General features: G+C 43.9%; 1 protein-coding gene across 2 annotated transcripts in view; it reads right to left on the bottom strand.

Moving 5' to 3' along the window:
• LMO1 (LIM domain only 1) overlaps positions 1-11,535 on the bottom strand; it is a 63,458-nt gene extending 51,923 nt beyond the window's left edge. Inside the window, exon 1 of one of the 2 annotated variants that reach the window (XM_063332126.1) lies at positions 10,894-11,535. In XM_063332126.1, coding sequence (XP_063188196.1) covers positions 10,894-10,915 — 22 coding nt within the window. In that variant the 5' untranslated portion in view covers positions 10,916-11,535. Of the gene's footprint in view, positions 1-5,434; positions 6,006-10,893 lie in introns of those variants that run through there. The other variant, XM_063332125.1, reaches the window with a different exon arrangement.
• Between the last annotated feature and the right edge of the window lie 8,711 nt (positions 11,536-20,246).

Here is a 20,246-nt window from a genome sequence, read left to right as displayed (position 1 = left end):
TGTATTCTAAATGATGACAGTTCTGTCCAATTTTAAAAAGATATAGACCCATTACAGTTTTATAGTTCAGCATTTAGCAGCATCTGCAGTGCCTTTTTTATTCTTACACCGCAACACTTAATGCTTGGTACCATTATTCTGATTTTGAATTGATTTCAAGTAAAATACCTTATTTGCCATAAACTTTCATATTCTTTACTTAAGTAAGACTCCTCACAGATGCAATCAGTCATAATGCTAAAAGAACAGTTTGCCTTTAGCAGAAATGTAATAGTTCATGCTAATGACAGCGAAGCCAAACTTTGAACAGCAAGCACATTTGCAAAGAGAGTAAAACCATCTCTAAACACAAAGCCTGAAAACCTTAAGAAAGCCTCCAAATGAAATCAATTAATCCTCCAACCATGATAAATTTCTTAACCATTTAAGAAACGTATTTCAGACTCTGCTGTGACCCTTTATCACCAGACCTAATGGATTACTTTATTAATAATGCACTGCTCTTAAAAGGAATTTTTCCGAAGATTCTACCATAAGAGAGCATTTTCGGAAAGGCTGTGACAAACAGGCTGACATGTTCACATTGTATCTATTAACGATAATAAAATTTAACACTAACTCCAAAGAAGACAAATTACGTTCCGCTGCTAGGGTATCAAGCATACTTTCTACTGTATTAAACCAAAATTAGAGCAAACTAATTTCCAAGAACCAGCTGCTTCTTTTGCCCTATTGCCCAAGCTGAAAAATGTTCCTACGCTGTTTTAACACTTGCTATGTCAAGCAGACAACTATCACGTGTCGCTGGCGTCTAGGAATGAAGAACGATGACATCCTATACAGATGCCTACCCAGACCCTTCAGCTATCTCGTCTGAGCAAACACTAAGAACTATTTGATTGCCTGGCAGGAATACACCTATGCAAAGTAGTTTGCTCCTATTAGGCCTGCTAACTTCTTTCACCCCTCCTCTTGCCATAGGATACGTTTTCATTAAATAGAGATCTAGGTTACCAGTGCTTCAACTACAGTACCTTCCATTTCTTGAAAAGGTTTAGGCAATTACTTTACTATCTCATAGTTCTCTCATGCCTCTGTATTTGCCATTTCCAGGGGCAGGGGACACCTCTAGGAAGACTACCTTTAGCTCCACGCTTGGTCAGCTTTGGAGAAACAATCCAATTTTTTTAATTTTTTTTGGTCCTTTCTGTCCAAACTGCGTCTCATGGTTTATTCTGCTGCCAAGTGTGTTCTGGCCTTATTCAGATTCCTGCTTTTACAACCTTCTGTCTCCACTTCATGAATATATTAATCCACTGCTGTACTTTTGAGTCACAAAAGGACACCGTGTCGTGAACTAAAGCCAGACCAAACCTCTGAAATTACACCAAGACCACACGTGTCAAGATCAAGCCCTCAAAAACCCAACAGGTAACCCAGCTAAAAAGGTAAATACAGGGTCTTTGGAGACAAACTCAAACATTCTTTGAATAAGCTGATGTCTGGGAAGATGTGTAGTGGTTCTTTATACACAGGAAGCCGGCCAACGATGCACCACCGAGAAGGTCCAAGGCAGAGGGGCACAGGAGATAAAGAGAAGGAAAAAAAAAAACAAACAAAAAAAAAAAGAGAAAGGCAGCTTCAGGGATATTAGGCAACAGAAAAATTAAGTTCCGTGTCATGTGAGGAAAAAGCCACCCTGCCATCTCCCCTCCTCTCTCTCTTTGCGTGATTCCTCAATAGGTATATTTGAGAAAGGTATGTTAAAAAGAAAACAAAAGATACCAGCACTACATAGAAGAGCTCTTCTTCCTATATGGCACTATTTATATTGGGTTTGTGTACAACCTGTACGTGCCTTCTTTTTGCGCGTGTAATGATTTTTATCAACAGAAGCAGATTGCCAGGACCTATCTTGCTGGAGGTAGATTTCTCTCGATATCCATCTACCTATCTATAGGTACCTCTGTACGGCAGCTGGCATACTCATTTGTGACACCAACCCACAGCTCTGCTGTCCTGGCTAGGGCGCTGTGGCACCATTCTTGTAACTGCCATTATACAATCAATTTCACTGCTTTTCTAATTCCAAATGCTGCTTTTCTTTCCTTCTGTGCAGGGTAAGATGGGCTCTTACACAACAGGGAACCCAACTGCTGCTACTAATCCAGTTTCAAATTACCTAATATTCATTGCCCTAAATACCTCCCATCAACCTAAGACCCATTCTCCAACCCCAATGCACACAACCACTGAGTATCCATGTTTTTCTTTTCATTTTTAAAGGAGCTATGGAATTTTTTTTGAAATAAAAACCAAGGTTTGTGTACCGCTACATGTTTAATGGAGCCCTCTGATATATTATTTACTTGGCCTGCTCTGGCCATCTATTTAATTAGAGTTCTGCTTGAAAACACAAAGGATCCGTGATTTGGGGTGCTACTGTCTATGCAAGCATCGGGACGAACACACGCAGCTGATCAGTGTTTTTAGAAGCGCGCGCACACTCAGTAATTTGGCTGAAGGATACCACGTCTAGCTAACACAGTACAAGTTAGCTAAAAGGAAACTTTCACCCCCCGCACACATAACAAAGAGCCGTGATTTCTATTAGTGCATTTCATACCATACATGCTGATTACCAGGCTGTGCTTCATTGTTAGCAGAGATTACAGCTGGGATAAGCTGCAGCTTTTTCCTAATTGCTATTATGATGACTGAATTTTTGTTTTGTGTCAAGCATTATTCATACATTATACTCCAAAATTTGATCCCTCCATGATGCATTATTGATTCCATGCAGGCAATCATACTGCCGCCAATGTGAAGAATTAATTTGGGCTATTCTACTTGATTTGCATTGCTCCATCATAGCAGAACATAGTTCTATAGGGAAACACAAATTGAAAAGGAAGATTTAACAAAATATGGAAAATGCTGCCATCCTTTAAATGAGATGAGTCCTAAAGAGGGGGGAAAAAAACCCAAAAAACCCCAAACTCAGCACAACACGTGTGGTCCAGAAAGAAATAAGGTCACTCAGCCAAATTCATCTTCGTCACAGGAAGGTTAGAAGAGTAGCCGTATGCCTCTAATAAAGTAAACTAGCTTGCTTCAACTTATATTGCCAAAGAAAACAACTGAACACCTCTGAGAGCCACACTGCTTCAAAGCCTTTGAAACCCTGTTAGCTTCATTTGTTTTCCCAGCATAAGCAATACTCAACCACTTAGTGTGTCTTTTATCCACAGTCCAGTCAACTGCAAAGCTGATCTGGAAGATGGGTAACAGATGCTTCACGTCTACTTCTTTTTTTAAAAGTTTTACTGTGTTAACAAAGAAACTTACGAGATCTCAACAGAAATAAAGCCCAGCATTTATTTTATTTTTTTTCCTGAATAAGATTATTTCACAGTTTTAGGATGCCAACTTAATTAGCACAGAATAAATTCAGAGGGGCAAGACAACTTATACACAAGCACTGACCCCATGTTGGTCAACTCTTAGTCAAAATTTGATCAAATCTGCATACGAGAAGGCACTGATAATGATGCATTTCTGCTTGGTCTCATGTTTTAAAGGTGTAAAATCTTTGTGAAAAGCCCATTCATATTTTTTCATCTTCCCAAGTGCTTCACACCAGAATGAAACAAACCCACACATCCCATCCCAGCAACCAGGTTCAAATTCTACACACAAGAATACACCCGATTGATAATTTTAGAAATCAAACTGATAATGAGATAAAGACCTCAAAATGGTAGATGTAACCTACTGGGTAGTATTTCCCCCTCACCGTTTTTTGGGAGCCAAGGAGGGGAGAGAGCGAAGAAAAACTTCAGTAGAAGACCTTGGTTTAAAGTGAGCATCCATCCATTATTTTCAGTAGTCAAGCCTTCTTTCCTAATTATTCTCCAGCACAGTATTCATTCCATTTTAGAATACCAGAAGACAGATATGGGTCGGGGAACAAAAATCATATCGCTCCAACTTATTAGCATTGGGCAGCTTTCAGTACTATTCACAATACATGATTAGCACCAATGTGACCCAGGAAAGCAAGTGACTTTGTACTACAAGTTATTTTTCTCATAAATATTTTAAAAAGCAATACATATATTCAAGTAAAATCAATGCTACTGCCGAAATGCTCAACTTCCAAATTCTCCAAGCTCTTTGGCTCCTTGTGAAAAGCTGTGTCCTGCCTACGGTCTTGCAAATATTCAGTAATTTCTTCTACTTCCAAATGACAGCTGCCTATGATTTTTTTTTAAAAAACACTTAAACAGGTTTCTGAAAAAAAAATTTTAAAAGATCAGAGAATCCAGCAACACACCCATTACCCGGCACACTTCATCAATTTATAGAGGTGAAATGAAACAATGAGATAATAGCTACAAACGTGCATTAAAAGTTAAGATGCAGTTCCCACTTTCAATATACAAAATGCCGCCAAGGTGGAGGTCTTTGGCAAGAGGCAGCACCATCGATGGAAGTCCATCTGGATGGCTATGGAGTGTTCTGCTCTGCCTCAATTTTAATCTTTGCTTTCAGCATACAAGCTATCAGGGAAGACCTAAGCCAAAAAGCAGCCTTAGACAAACTTCATTAAAAAGTTGTGATTAGACTTACCACATTCGTCCTACAAACTACTAGTGACTGGGCAGTTAAGTTGCATGCCCTGGTAGGCAACGTGCAAAAGAAGGCTACTAACTACAAACTACTAACTAACACACTCTATTATTCTTTACATCAATTTGTACCCCTTAGTCATCCTTGGTAAGGACCAGTCAGCTTGAAAAAAATAAGTATATGTGAAGCCTTAAAGTAAGTCAAGCTCTCCTTCGGCTTCATTCATTAAATCGCCTCCCAGATGAACCTCCACTTCTGCCATTTAGAGAAGGGAGTAAATGCTTGGAATAAGCCAATGGTTTTTTGCCAGAGCAGCTTATTAGCTTATTGTCATTATGTTTATAGCTATGAAGAAAAGCTGTGAGAAATAGATACTAAAGGCGCACATTAAAGAGACCCAAATGACATGCAATGGAAAGGAAAGAAAATCTCAAAATTAGATTTACAATAAAAGCTGTTAAAATAAACAGGCTAAAATGGGTATATTAGAGTAACTTGTATAAGGAAAAATCTAAATAGATATAAAAAAAAAAACAAAATCAAGCTGTTTCTGCTATGTCCTTCAGCAAACAGAGCCTGGGGCAAACCCTTCTCGACTGGTTCAATCATGCCAGAGAAGAGATAAAAAAATAAATAAATAAAGAGCAAGCATGCTTTTACCAACACAAGAGGAAAATATCAGAAGCTGAAAGCAGAGCACTCTGATATGCACAGCGCGCATCTGTTTCAAAACTATTTATTTCTATGTTAGCAGCACACAGAAGACACCAAGCACAGGCTTACACAATCTCAGCCCACCTACCGTCCTCCTTGTCCAGCACCATCATCTCCGCAATCAAGAAAAGTCCGGGGACAGATGCTTCTTTTCCAGCAGCCTCCGCTCAGGGGAGAAGAGAACAAGTCTCTGGGAGCACAAATGAGCTACGGTACAGCTGATCGTCCTTTAGCAGCAAGTGAGCTCTAATTACCCAGTTGTCCAGCTTTTAACCTAGATTGCACTCAGTTAGAATTACACTCAGAAATAAAGCACTTTGCAGATACAAAAGCAGTCTCACCTACTTTTGTGCCTCAGAATTGCAAAGAACTAAAACTGCAATTTAGAAAGAAGGGGGATCAGAGCCGTTTCTTTGGTTCTCACCTTCTAAATGGCTCAATTTACACAGTATAATCTATTTTAATGTAATTGCATTTGATAGCTCATAACCCCGGCTGTTGCAACTACACAGCTTTCAACCTCATAAAGAGTTTTCCCTTTGGATTTGAGCCGAATCTAAATCTAAAATTATATTCGGAGAGGGCAGAACACCTAAGCCTGACTACTGCTGCCTCCGTCTCTCAATTTGTGAGCTTCGCACACTTGCTATTGAATAAATGCACATATTTCCCAGGGACCCCTCTCGTTCTGCTTGCCAGGGTTTCCTGGCAAGCCGCAGCCTTCCCGGCTCAGCAGCACCACCTGCAGCCCAGCCCCGGCCCCGCCGGTACCGCCCGCCCCGGCTCCGGCTTCTCCTTGCCGGGGCCGGGGCCGGGGCCGGGGCCGCAGCGCGGCGGGGGGAAGCCCGGCGGCGGAGCTCCGCGGGCTGCACCTTACCCCAGCGCTCTTCTCCTCGCCTTGATAACCGCGCTGGGGCCAAAGCAGGGCTGTTATTCCAGATTTGCTCCCCCGTAAACGCGGGGGGTTTTGTCTGGAAGCGGCCGGTAGCTTCTGGCAGGTCAGGAGCTCAGAACGGACGACCCAGGCTGCGTTCCACCAGCCCTGCTACTGGCAGACGGATTTCACACATCTGTTGCAACCTAAAACTTGATACTAATTTTCTGTACAAACATTTTGGGTTTGTTTTCACATGTACGTATTAGTTTCAGGGAATACTCTGGAGAATATAGCTCCATTTTCACTACGTCGATATTAAAATGAATTTAACAAACCAAATGCGGTACAAACCCTTACAGGTTTGCTCCACTTTTCAGAGATGTCATCAGTGCCCAAATATAAAGTGACAAGTTTTAGGCCCGTGTCTTTTATCCTTCCTCTTGCAACTCAGAATCCTTATTCAGACAAGTCATCTGTTGTCTCCGATGGCGCTCGTAAGGATCGCGGGATCAGATGCTCCGCTACCAAGATCAACAGCACCATTTCACTCGTTTTTTAATCCGAGAAAACATTTCATTCCTCCTTTAGTGACACTTCTTCCTCCCCTTTACAACTGATACAACAGTACTCTAAAAAGCATGATAGCGGGCTCAAGTTATATATCCTTAATACCGATTTTTAATTAGATTCCTTATCCCCAGCTGAAGTGGCTTTTCCTTCCCCCTTCATTCAGAATACTTAATCCTAACAGTTCTTGAGCCTATTTGATGTTAAATGTATCCTTTTACATTGAACCGTTTTAATCTAGTACTTCGAACAACTCCTGTTTCCTAGTGATACTAGTTTGCAAGTGTTGAATATGTATTTTAGCATAAGAGTGCAACCACCATAAATAATCATTTTATTTTAAGAAGTATCACAGGCTAAAAAGGAGGAGGACTTTATCCCAAAGTTAAAAGCATCAGTGCAAAAACTAACAAGAACACGGGCTTTCTAGATTTGAGGTATTTTAATACTTCTAATATACTATTTGCCTCCATTAGAAAACAGTGAACTCCAAAAATGGTCCATCTTTCTGTTTGCTTTTTCAACCCTATCGCCTTCAAAAAGGACAAACTCACCCCCAAATATATGGTATATTTAAGCTTACACTATTTGGTAATTACAAGAAAGGCAGATTTTTGATAAAAATGAAGTCAGACACTGTCTATCGCAGCTGACTTCTGTGGCAGAGCAAACTAGCAGACGTAACGCACTTGTAAAAAAATACGCAGTACCGGATCAATGTACGTTTTATTCCTTTACTGCTTCAGTGTGTCACAGAGGCTGGATTACTCCCTTTGCAAATGGGTATTTTTAAACACTTTATCTGCTTACTCATTTCACACACCAACAATAAAAAAAGTTTTCTAACCCCCAACACATTTGTACAGCAATTAAAGTCAACTACAATTAACACAATCTGTTGGAATTAATCACGATACCTGATGTCAGTTTACTTTTTTTAAGCAGAAATCTGGTCTTTGCAATCAAAACATTTATGTATTTGAGAAATATCTTAACTCTCATTATCTTGAAATTTATAAATGCACTGCACAGTGCGTAGGTTGACTTGCCCACAGCAAACTCAGCAGTGATTTACGCAGTGGAACTGACTAAAACGCAAGCCTTGAAGTTTTTCCCTCTCAGCCTTTCTCTTCTTCTCCCCCCCTCTCTCTTCTCTCACTTTTTTTCACTCCCATTTGTTTTGGGAAGATATTTGCCGAAGTTCCACTGTAAAATGGTGTTTTCTAATATCAAGTCATGTTGCATCAGTCAAGTTATATTATGTCACTTCAAACACACAAAATGATGTTACCTCCCTGACATAACTTGACGTGATGCCACAACACATCAAGCCAAAACCATTATTATTGTTGTTATTTTTTCAGTCTGCCCCTTCATCCTCAGTGATATCTGTAAAGACCACAGAAAAGTATTATTGCATCTCTACGACTTCTCTTGGCACCACAGAGTGTGTTTGCCAAAGAAGCTTTTCCCTCACAAAGCCGCAAAGCGGTTATTAGACTTCACGGGTGATACTGGTGTCACAGTAGGGCTACCACGCGCCCCTAAGGCACCGTTACAGCCCCGACCTGGGGGCTGGAAGACGGGGTGGCTGCCTCTGAGGCCATGGCCATGGCCCAGCTTGCCAAGGAGCCTTCAGGGATGCAAAAGCAAGCAGCACGTTGCAACGTCTACCTACTAGGCAGCAACTGTCCTCCTTGCACCACACCAGGACTTCTGGGGGGGGACGTTTCTGAAATCCTGCCTTCTCCACGCAGTAGTAACTACGAATACCCCCACTGCTGACAGAGACCTCAAAAGTAGAAATCCCCTCAAAAAAAACCCTGCATGGCAAAGCCTCTTAAAATCTAGGGGAAAACTGAGTATTAGCCACATTGCCAGGATTTTTAGATGGTAGAAATCAGACCAGCCCCTGGGAAAAAAAATACATAAAAAAGAGCCATTTATGGAAGTAAAACACCCATTTTTATTAACAAGCTCATTCAAGCTTGATTTCAAAAGGAATTGGTTTAGTTAGCAAAAGCTTCCATTTTAGTCCATTTGTAACCTATGCAGGTCCAGCATCCCCTTTTAACATTCACAGATGAGCGGGCAAGTGGAGCCCATTTGAATCAGGCAGAAGGAAACGTACAAAGGTAAAATAGGCTCTTCATAAAAAGAGTTTCTTCTCTCAGTCTCACCTCCTGTCCCCAATTTCTCCATTGCACTTTTAAAAGTGAGCATAATTTCTCCCGGAGCATAACTACTCCATCAACAGCACAGGAGATTCCCAGGCATTACCCGCAGTTTGTTGCTCTGGTCTCCACATCCCTCTCACCAGGGGTTTGTTTCCTACTTTACTCCCTTTTAAGTGCACCCTGTACTAATTTCCTCTTTACCTGTACCATCGCCACCATTACTCCCTTTTATACAGCCGCTCATGAGATCTCCTGGAAGGAGGCTGTTGAGAACTGTCTGGATAATCAACGGTTCTAGTTTCATTTCCTTACATCACCATCACACCGGCCCCGAGCTCCTTGTGTTTAATGAGTACGTCTGCGACACTTGAAAGAACCCAAATACCCCTATTAGGAAACCCTCTTCAGATCTCAGTTTTTCCTCCCAGCTCACCTGTGCCTCCCGCTTCTGCGATGGAGGCAGAATCCTGCTGTTAGCCCGTCAATCAGATTGAAATGGATACAGGTTGGCAGGCACCCTCTGACAGACAGTCACTGGGATTAAGACATCACCCGGTTATTGTTATTATCAAAGGGTATTAATGGAGACGTTAAAAGCCTTTCCTCCCTTTCCCTCTGACAGTCGAGCAAAATTCAGGGGACTCTCGCAATGCACGTCACCCCCGAAGGTGAGGTCAGAGAGAAACACAAACCTTGTTCCACATACGTACACCACTAAGAATTTACCCTCGCTTAATTCCTCTGTCATTACTTAACCCTTTTACCTTTGTGCACAGGGGGTGCGGGATGAGAAAAGTCTTTCTACTGTTATCTTTCGCTGACCAGTTAGATAAGTTCATTCCCTCTTCTCCGACACACGCGCTTTTGACTGGAGCCTTATAGACCCCATTAATAACACTACATCAGTTTACTTCAGAGGGCTTCAAGAAATTGGAGGAAGAAAAGACTCTGGGAGAGGGATTCTCGGCCCAGAGGCATGTGACGAGTCTGCAGCAAGCTCCCTCCCCACGCACCTCTCTGGGGCAGTGAGCATTTAACCTTCTAGTTGTCAGCGCTTCGGCCCCCTCCCACACAGCCGGATCGCACAAGCGAGCCCGTGATTTCTCTTCGTGCCCCATCTGACTCCGCGGTGTCGTGGCGGGAGGACACTCACCTTTCTGAAGCAGAAACTCCAGATCAAAAGAAAAGGGGAGAGGGTAGGGAAAAGAGGTAGAGAAACAGGGGAAAAAACAGCAAGGGACAGCATCTCCCACTGGCCTCTTTAGCCTGGTATCCACTTTTCCGAGTTAAAGCCCCCCACCAGCCCGACAGAGAGACATTTTATGGCCATTTACGCAATCGCTTAAGACAGCACCGACTGCAATGGGAGCGCGGGGCGGCATTTCGGCACGCCACAGCCTCGGATGCCACCGAAGTTGGCCCGGTGCTGACAGACGCTAAGGCCACCAGACCTGATGGCCGGCCCGGCGACAGGGCTGCAGGCGTCAGGCACTTGCCCGCTGGCCGCAGCGCTCGCCGGGGCCGGGACAAGCCGCCGCCGGTGTCCCCAGCGCCGTCACCGCCGCACCGCGCCGCGCCGCACGGAGGGACCCCGCAGCGCCCGGCCTTAAAACGGCGGCGGGGCGGCGGCAGCCCGCGGGGGGGAGCGGCCCCGGGGGCGATGAGGGGGCACCGTCCCGGGCTCGCTCGCCGGGCCCCGGGAGCCCTTTGTGCGGCGGCGGGTGGGGGGCTCCGCTACCCGCGGCACCGGCGGGGCGATGCGGGACAGGCCGGGCAGCAGCGCAGCGAGCGGCGGCCCGGACCGGGGCAGCTCCCTCCCATCCCTCCCTCCCTCCCTCCGTCCGTCCCTCCCCGCCCGCCGCCTCCCGCGGCCGGGGCGCCCGGGGGGAGTTGGCGGCGGGGCCCCGCGTCCCCGCTCCCACCTACCGTCCTCCTTGTCCAGCACCATTGTCCCGGGCGCCGAGGGCGGCCGCCGCCGCTCCGGCTCCTTGGGGCGCTCCCCCTCCAGCCGCCGCCGAGCGGCTCCGGGGGAGGCGAGGCGCCGCGCCGGGCCGGGCCGGGCCGGGGAGCGGGGCGCTGCCCAGGCGGGGGGGGACAGCGGCGCGGCCGCTCCGGCGCTGCCCCGGGACGCGAGTTTGGAGCGGGGCCGCGGCCAGCTACGGCGGCGCCGGGCGCCGGAGAGCTGGAGCTGGGCTGATGCACCGGCTGCCGCGCCCCCGGCCCCGCCGCTGCAGCTCGAGTGCCAGTTTAGGTATTAAAAAAGAAGAAGGTGGCGGGGAGGGGAGAGAAAAAAGGTAAGGGAGGAACAATATCGGGGGCTGGCTCCCCAGCTCCGTCCCTTCCCAACCTGCGCTGTCAAAAATTGTCCTAATGTAATCGCGTGTGATAGCTCACAACCTCTCCCCCCTTTGCTGTTGCTACTGCAAGAGCTTTCCAGGCTTCTAAAGTGCTTTTCTCTTGATTTCACTCTAAATCTAAAATTATATTCAAAGGAAGGGGGGTGGGAGGGAGGAAAGATGTGAACCTATCACTGAAAGCAAAAGCACTTGCCGCCTGCCTCTCTCGCTCGCTCGCTCTCTCAATTTATGTGCTTTGCACTCTCTCCTGCTGCTGAATAAATGCACACATTTCCCAGGGACCCTCAGATTCCCCTGTTAATTAAATCAATTCATTATGCTCAGATCTGATTAGCAGCCCCTTCCCCCCCTCTTTGAATCAATTATTCAATACACAAACATAATTGCCTGTGCCAGAGGTGTCTAAGTATTAGCTTATTTAACTCCAAGGACACTAATTACCCCTAGGGCAAGGGAACTTTTCTCATTAATTCTGACAAAACACAAAAGCACAGTTAAAGTGTGTGTGTATATACGTGTGTGAGAGAGAAAATGGGGGAGCGTATAGCCGAGGAAGGGAGGCATTACGCTAACGCACGTGTTACTGTATAAATAAGCTCAATTTTCTTTCTACCTTTGCATTAGATTATTCCTCACATCTCCCCTTGGCTAAACTTGCCCCGTCCGCCCCCTTTTTTTTTAAAGTCAGGAACAGATCGGCATTGCAATGGTGGCAGTTCTGGAGTGAAAGTGTTTGCAACCAAATCCAAAAAGAAAAAAGTATATAGGACTGATGGGGAGCAAAGCAGAATTTCCAAATAGTTTTGTTTACCAAAGCAGAAAACTCTGTGGCAGACAATCTTCTGTACTTAAAAAACCTGTGAAAGCAGCGGCCCTCTGAAGCAGCAGGTAAGATGATACATAAACTAGTATGTACTGGGAACAGTTCTGAATTGTTTACCATTTGAATTAATGTCAGTGCCCACTATTAATGTACTTGCTTCCTACATTTACCATAATGGGCTTGATTTCCATTAGCTGAAGGTGGAACACTAAAAAGAGCCTAGGCAAGACTGATGCAAACTGAGATCAACCATCATTGTAGCATCTGAGACACATGACTTCTGGCTTGCGTGTTACCCAAATTTTACCTCTGTGTGAACCTCCTTTAAATAAAAAAAGTGCAAGAAAAAAGAAGTAGTAATTGATTCCCACAAATTAGGTTTTTACTTTCTAAAGACCTTTATTGTTCATGTCCTCAATACGCACAGAAGTATTGAAGATTTTCTTTTTGTTTCCTTAGGCAATGCATGAGCTGATCCATTAATCCATTTGGCTTTATATATCAGGAAACTAATATTAGCTCAGCTCATCTATTAGCTTTTATTTAGGTCCCCCCATGTTGCCTTTTTTTGGACTTTTGTTCAGGTTAGTTGCCCTTGAGGGGAGACAGACAGTTTTTGATAGATTTCAGGGGAGAAAATGCTGCACATCATCTCATGGGAACTATCCCCTCCCAATTCCCAGTCCTCACATTCACCCATGTCAAGACAGCCGTGATTAAACTCGCTTGTTTGGCAACTCTACCCACCCTACAGCACACCTTGTACACATCACTTGAAGCCACTGGGGAGAAAACCCCCATAAACACCTCCTCTTCTCCCCTACCAAAAAAAACCCAACCCAATAGCTAAGCTTGAGCTTGCTTGGCGACAAACTTACTGAGCTACGTTCATTCTTTGCAAGCATAAATATGACTGGGAATGCCAAGTTGTGTTTCATTAGTGCAGTATTTTTTCTGTGAGTACACACATATAAGGATAAAAATGCCTTCAGCTTTGTAACACAACAAACCCCGTTAATTCTCTGGTCTAATTTCCACTGTATGGCACATACTGCACCCACAGGAACTTGGTCCATCTAACTCAATGAATCTTTTTTTTTCCCTGAAAGAACAGAGTAGCACTTGAAAAATACTGACCCCGAAGAACATCATGCACCGACTCATTTCTGAGTGTACTTTTTGGTCCTTGAGCCCATTCCTTTTTTCACTGTGGCCAAGGAGACTTTTGGGTGCAAAGCCAAAATCTCAGGATCTTAGTATGCAACTCTTGGGCCTTAATTCCAAGTTTGCTACAGGGGTGATGCAATTTCATCTAAACACAGACTTACTGAGTAGCAGGCGTTTGTCTGCAAGCACTGTAGCTCAAGGTCACTGTTGGGATGCCAAAGGCAGAACAGGAAGAAGCTGAGGAAATGGATGTTGACTTTGGTATCGTTCTTAAGAAGTGATGTTCACACTTGAGCTGTGAGAGATGCGGTCACTGGAGATGAAAAAGAAAGAGGTGGAGGGAAAAAGCAAGAGACGAATTTGCACATGTGCACGCACATGAGGGAGCATCACACAAGGGGAGAAAAACAATGCAAAAAAGCACAAACCCCAAAACATTCCATTCCCAAACACACATCCTGCGGTTTGAACAGTCTGCTGTACTCCTACAGTTACCCTTATGGGGATTTTTTAGGTTTACAGCTTTAATAAGATGAAGGCATGAACCCCAGTGTGAAGGTCCCCACTTTAGGTAAATGACTTTTTTACAGTGTGGTGAAGCATTGTTCTGCATGGTTTTCAATTATATCTGTTCAGCGAGTCATTTCAGAGAAGTGAGCGAGTTTCAGTAATTTTTGAGCCTCCTTCACCCAGTAGACTGGAAATCTCATACAAAGAATTTCACCACGCTTATTTTTTAGTACCTTGACACTAGAGAGGAACAGCTAGATCACTCCTTCCAGAAGCGCTTATGTAGGTAATGGGTGCCATAACGAGTGACTGGGAAAACTTGACACAGATCAGCGGCAGGACTGGGAATAAGCCTCAGTTCCCCGACCCTGCGTTCTCTGGAACAAAGTGCTAAAGCAGCTCGCTGCCAGAGCAGGACCAGACAACACCATCGCTGAGGTGCCAGTTTATCATTAACGTGCACCGTTATTCATTCAATTATGGTACCTTATGCACGCCCTGTCTAGGCAGTACTGAGAAGTCATCATGCTCAATACTGCAGAAACTACAGATAAAAGAGAACAGCTGTGCTCTGCCTGGGAAAGCTTCTGGTCTAATACTAATTCCTGATATTCCTGGTGCAGGAGGGCAGAGGCACACAGGAATAAAACCACCTCTGTGCTGCAGTAAGGGCTAGGGCTCAGACCTCTGGGGCTGACCTGAGGTCCTTGCTCGCTAGCCGCTCTTACTTTTCTTTTGCTAGTCTTGAACACGAGCAAGAGAAAATGAAGTTTTTTACAAACAACGTGCTGTTCTTATTAAATTGCAAAGGAAGTCTGCAATATACTTAAGTCAAGCCTTTAGCAGACCCGTGAGGTTTCATATTATCCTATGCTTGAATGAGGCAGATGACTGGAGCAAAAACCAGCTAATGACATAAAAGCATTCTTCTACTTTCAGTCTCTCTTAATTAAGGAGTTGGTTAATGTTTCAGTGTTGGGAATTATAAAGCTTCATCAGGGAGGTTAATATGTTTTTTATTTTATCTTTCAGCTGACAGGAGGGAAAAAAAAAAATCAAAACAAAAAAAGAAAAGAGAGGTGATTAGGTCACGTGCCAGTCAATCCCACGGTGAAGGCAGTATCAGGCCATACCAAAGACCACTGCACCCGTGGTGAATTTAGCAGCTATTTCCAAAGTCAGATTTCTGAGCAGATGAGACTTTTGTCTGCCAGTTTAGACACATGGGGTTTACTTCTTGAATTCACACAAATAACCAATACAATTTGCACAGCTCTCCACTAGATTAGCTACAAAAGATCTCTATGTTATTACCCATTTCAGGATCACTTGCACCTACCTTGCTAGTGTCAGAACAGGGTGACCATGGGCCTGACCTTATACCGCAATTCAGCAGTCCTGTAAAGGACAAAAATCACAAGTGCTCTGAAAAGTTATGTTCACACAGAACATGGGCTGCAGTTCAAAAGACCACTTAAATACATACCTGAGATCAACAGACCTCAATTATATCTAAACTCCTGCTTGATCTACTTAACTTCTCTGCCTATACATTGTAAAAATAAATCACTTTATTCTGTTACCATGTTTTGCGTGAAATGAATGTTAAATATTTTCATAAATATAGGCTATTTTTTAAAAAAGAAAATAGTGTGTTAAAAGTGAAGGATTTCCTTTGATAGAAGAAAAATGGCAAAGCTTCAAAAATACTACCTCTAGAGAATGAGTTCTTTACCACTGTGATGCAAGGCTGGCACTTTAAGCTTTACAATCTGTTACGACATTTAGAGAAAGTTACAGCTGATAAATTAGTTATTCAGAAGTTTTGCTCCTGCTCTCCATAGTACAAAGTTAAAAACAAAAATATTTTTTCAAAAATAGAAGTAGCAAGACCTTAGTCTGCTTCTTGTTTCATAAGAAGTTTAACAGGCAGATTCTGCCCCCCCAGAACAGCTCAGCTGCAATGAACTCCATGAAGCTTCTTTCTACACAAGAAACTGGCATCAGAAAGGTTTTGTGAGTGAGTATAAGCTACTGGAGGATCATGTTGGGTTCGACACTTTGCAGATCAACCAGTGTCTCCCCAGTACCAATACATCTGGGGAGAAGGGCAGGTCTAAGGCAGAGGAATTGTGAACCCAAGTGAATGGCTTTAGAGGAGGCCCAGACTAGGAGCTGGGGCAGGCTGGGTTCCCCTGGGCTCCAGGGAAAGCATACTTAGAGGAGATACATCTTTTCCAGAAGTCGTCTCCTTTCTCTACTTCTTGAAACTTTCCCAGGCTCAAGTGAGACATGTTCTTCCACTTGTATGGCGAATCAGTTCTCAACAGTGATGTAAAATTTCAATTCATACCGAAGCTGAGCAAAAATTCAGGAATGCACCTTTAGCCTAACCTCTCTGAGCAAGTCAACACATGGACTCTGACTCTGCCACCTCGTCATACAGCACTATCTGTGCAGAGTTTCCAGAGTCCTTTAAAGTAAATGGAAAAGAAGCCTTAAAAAAGCCCCAAACCTAAAAAAAAACAACAAAAAATGCCCCAAAACTTATGAGTAAGTTCTGGTGACAGTGTTTCTATAACGTCTCTCACTTTCATTTAGACCAATAATTGACTTCTCTGTATATCCTTCTCTACATCAAAGTTCATTGCTACCGCAGTGTTTTCTGGCACATAGCCCTGCCTTTTATTCCTTACCTTGGTGGGTGCAGTAGGTAGACCTGAAAGACAAATCTGGCATCCACACATCTGCCTCAGTTGTTTTATGGAGGAATCCAGTGAGACAGTGTCTGGTTCTGGAGTGACACATGGAGCTCTCGGGCTTGTTGCCACATCCACTGTTCTGATCAGAGCTTATTGCTCCCAGCCTGATGTCAAGCAGAGACTAATCAGATGTGAGATGGGTGAACAGAGGCAGAGCCACAGAGCTGGCTCTTCGTAACCTGTTACTATCAGTTCTTCTTTATACTCCAGCAACACGCAGGGGTCCCAGTCATGGAACTAGTGCATAACACATTGTCCAAAAATCCCAGTGCCTTTCTTCAAAAAGATTGTTTCCTCACTGTCTTGCTGCTGAAGAGACCAGGCAGAATTGACACAGAATAGTCAGAGGTGGAAATACATTAACTGAAAAGATAAAACGCAATGTCAGGCTCACATTGCAGTGTGATGACAATATCCTAAGACGCTGCCAGTGTCCCCCGTGTTTTGTGGCTCCCCTCTGACTCTACTTGGCATGGGTGACATTTGCCAGGTCTTTACAGCATCATGCAAACAACATATCATCTAAAAATGTTGACTCTGTAGGAAAATGGCTGCTGGTACAATAGCAGTTGGCTGCACACAAAGCACACGGCATGGCTGCTGCACACACAACAGAGGAATTCCAGCTATTCCTATGTCACAAGCCAGCGAGGGTCTGTTGCACTGGACTATGTTTTGGACATGACTTCATCAGCATCCAGTTCAGTCTGAATCTAATTGTGATAATCTTCTCGATCCATTAACACGTGAGAGGAGAAAACACATCCACAAACCAAAGATGGGTATTTTACTCTTTTTTTTTTTTTTTTAAATAAGCCCGTCCTGTGAAATTACAAGATTTCTTTCCCCAGTCCAAAGACAGAAACAAGTTCAATGAAGATAAAAGTTACTGAAGATCTTCTGATAAAGGCAGGCAGGTGGAAGCTCTAATGAAGGCATACAGTATAGTCCGCATCTTGCCAAAGTTTCTTAATGAATAATACGTGCACTCAGATGAGAATAATATTGATTGAGGTCTGCAGGGAAAGTTCTCTAGGAAAAATTTTTATTCTAGGAGCAGAGTCCTTTTTGTAAGATTTTGATCTTTTCCTGCTGCAACCTTTCTCCTCCCCTCTCTTTGTGCTACCCAAAGCAACTGACAGCCAAAAAATGAAAAGCCTGCCCTGCATCTAATGTATCTATCAGATCCAGAAAGAAATTTATATACCGGTACTAAGAATGGCTGCACCATTCTCCTTAGCTGGTAGAGGGCACAGCAGTGTGTAATTAGGACTGGATTACTTTACTCGGAACTGGAGCAGAGAGCAGATGTCATGCATTAATATTGGCATTTGATTCCACACACTTTCTCTGCCATGTTTGCAAAAACAATTTGCCTTCCTATCTTGGATCTTTCCTTGCGTTTACCCCCAGGTTGCTGTAATGCAAACAAAAAGCCACCAGTGTCAATATGAAAGTACATTTAGAAGGACAGGCCCATACAGAGTATGCAGAGTTTATGATTTAATTCCTAACATAAAATATCAAGTTATTTTCTGATTATGTTGATTAGATTAATATGGCTGGTATGTTCGACTAGACGCCAACTCAGACACAAGAGGTCACGACATTATAATGCATTTGTTAACATAAGCCAACAGTAAAGACACACCTTATTCCAAATTAATGTTATCAGACACTATCTGTAGAACATGAGAGATGCATCTCTCTTCTCAAACATAGTCAACTTTTTCCTCACCTGTTTTTCCACACGGGGGACTTCAATTTTGATTTTGCTCCAGTTCAATGTTTCACATACAGGATCCTTCCAGAGGGCCTAGAACAAAATTTCATGCTGTTAAAAATATTGGCCCCAATTCTGAACTTGCATTTGATAGCAGCTTTATGGCTGCAGCTGGGTTCTGAAGGTTTCTTAGAAGTAAAAGATGATCTGCCTTAATTTAGGAGCATCCAGAGGCTGATTACAGTGGTCTATACTACAGCAGCATGGAATAACCAGAATATACTGAGGAGCATGCCGCCCAGCAGCGTGATGCTGACAATCTCTACCTTCATATATACAGATGCGACCCAAAAAGAGTAACCACCAAAACTCTGCCACAGTGGTACGTTTGGCTTCAAGAACACATTGTTTGCTTTACTTAGTGATGGAGCATACACATCAGACCCAGACCTGTAACACCAGCAACATACCAGTAACACCCATTTGCAGGTGATAACACCTGTTTGTATGATGCAGGGCTCTACCTACACAGACACTTTGGGAGCAGCACCAAACTCCTCTATCCAGATCTAAGTAGCCCCATCCCTACTGCCTCTGTTCTCCTGTGGTGCCAGCCACTGGGGAAGGGTGTGGGTGTGATCGCAGTAACATCACAGCTCTGAGACTGAAAGATTTTGTGCTTGTAGGCCACTGAGTCCATTCCCCGTGAAAGACTGTCCCTTTTTTTGCCTACTCCCTATATCCCATGGTGGTAACTCCCCTAGTCCTATAGAAGGGTACATGTTGTATACCTTAACAAAATGACAAATTACCATACCAAATTAGGAAAAGACTACCAAAATCAGATGGCCAGCTTCACATTCTTCTGCTCCATCAGCAAATGACAGAAGTGCAAGAACTGCTATCCTAAAACAAGAAAATAACCGGAGTAAAATGGTAGTGGTTGCCACAGTTCTTTTTAAGCAGGTGAGAAACTCAGTCTGAAAGCTGTAAAGATAACTATAGAAATGATATCATTCTCTCAGTGAGAGCTAGAAAAGCTTCTCTGCTGGCAGGGAGGTCAAGAAGTGAGAGCCCAGTGGATCATTTGTTGCGTTTTTAATGCTTCATGGCTCAGGGTCAGTCAGAAATCCCTATCCTAAGGTCACGGTTAGGGCAGTCTGGAAAACAATCTTGTTTCTTTTCTGTTACCGGCAAGGCCTTGCTCAGGCTCTGCTATTTCTCTCTCTCACAGCAGATTATTACAGCCCACTCCTCCTGCTCATCACACTGTGGTTAAATTCACCCTAGGCGCTGACATGCAGCTTCTCTGGGACCACAGTGGCCCAAAGGACCTTCCCTAGAGCAGTCCATAGTGTTGCAACGCGATGCAACAAATAGCCAGTCAAAGTGAACCCTGGGCAGTGTTCGGGGGAGTAAAATTCCTTACTGTGCCTATCGATGAGCACGCACAAATATTTATTCTTAGCTCCATTTTTACATAGCGTCAATGGTACGGAATGAGGAGCATGGATGGCAGCAAACTTGGCCGTTAACTCAGTAACAAGTCCTATTTCTACTGCACCAGCCCCTTGCCACTGCAGCAGCTGGACTTGGCGCATGGGGAAGTGGCGATAATCATCTATCTCCTAACCTGCTTTGTAGACGGTTTGACTTAGAAGGAGCTGGAAAGCACAGTTTAGAAGGCCTGCTAATGACTACATCTGTTTTAAATAGACATATTTTGACTATAGCTTCCATACCAAACAGTCATTGGAGTCAAGCGATCACTTAGAAAGGCTGAGATACAACTCTTACAATGGATTTAATAGCTAAGCCTTAAAAGAAAAAATACCACAATCCAAATACACAGCTGAAGCACAGGCATTTAATGAACACCACTCACTGCTTAAATGGGAATTCACCCCACAACACTCTTGCCAGTGATCTATAATGCC

This window comes from Chroicocephalus ridibundus, chromosome 4, assembly GCF_963924245.1.
Source record: "Chroicocephalus ridibundus chromosome 4, bChrRid1.1, whole genome shotgun sequence".
Lineage (NCBI taxonomy): Eukaryota > Metazoa > Chordata > Aves > Charadriiformes > Laridae > Chroicocephalus > Chroicocephalus ridibundus.
Note: the sequence above shows the minus strand (reverse complement) of the source record. Positions and strands in the feature narration are given on the sequence as shown.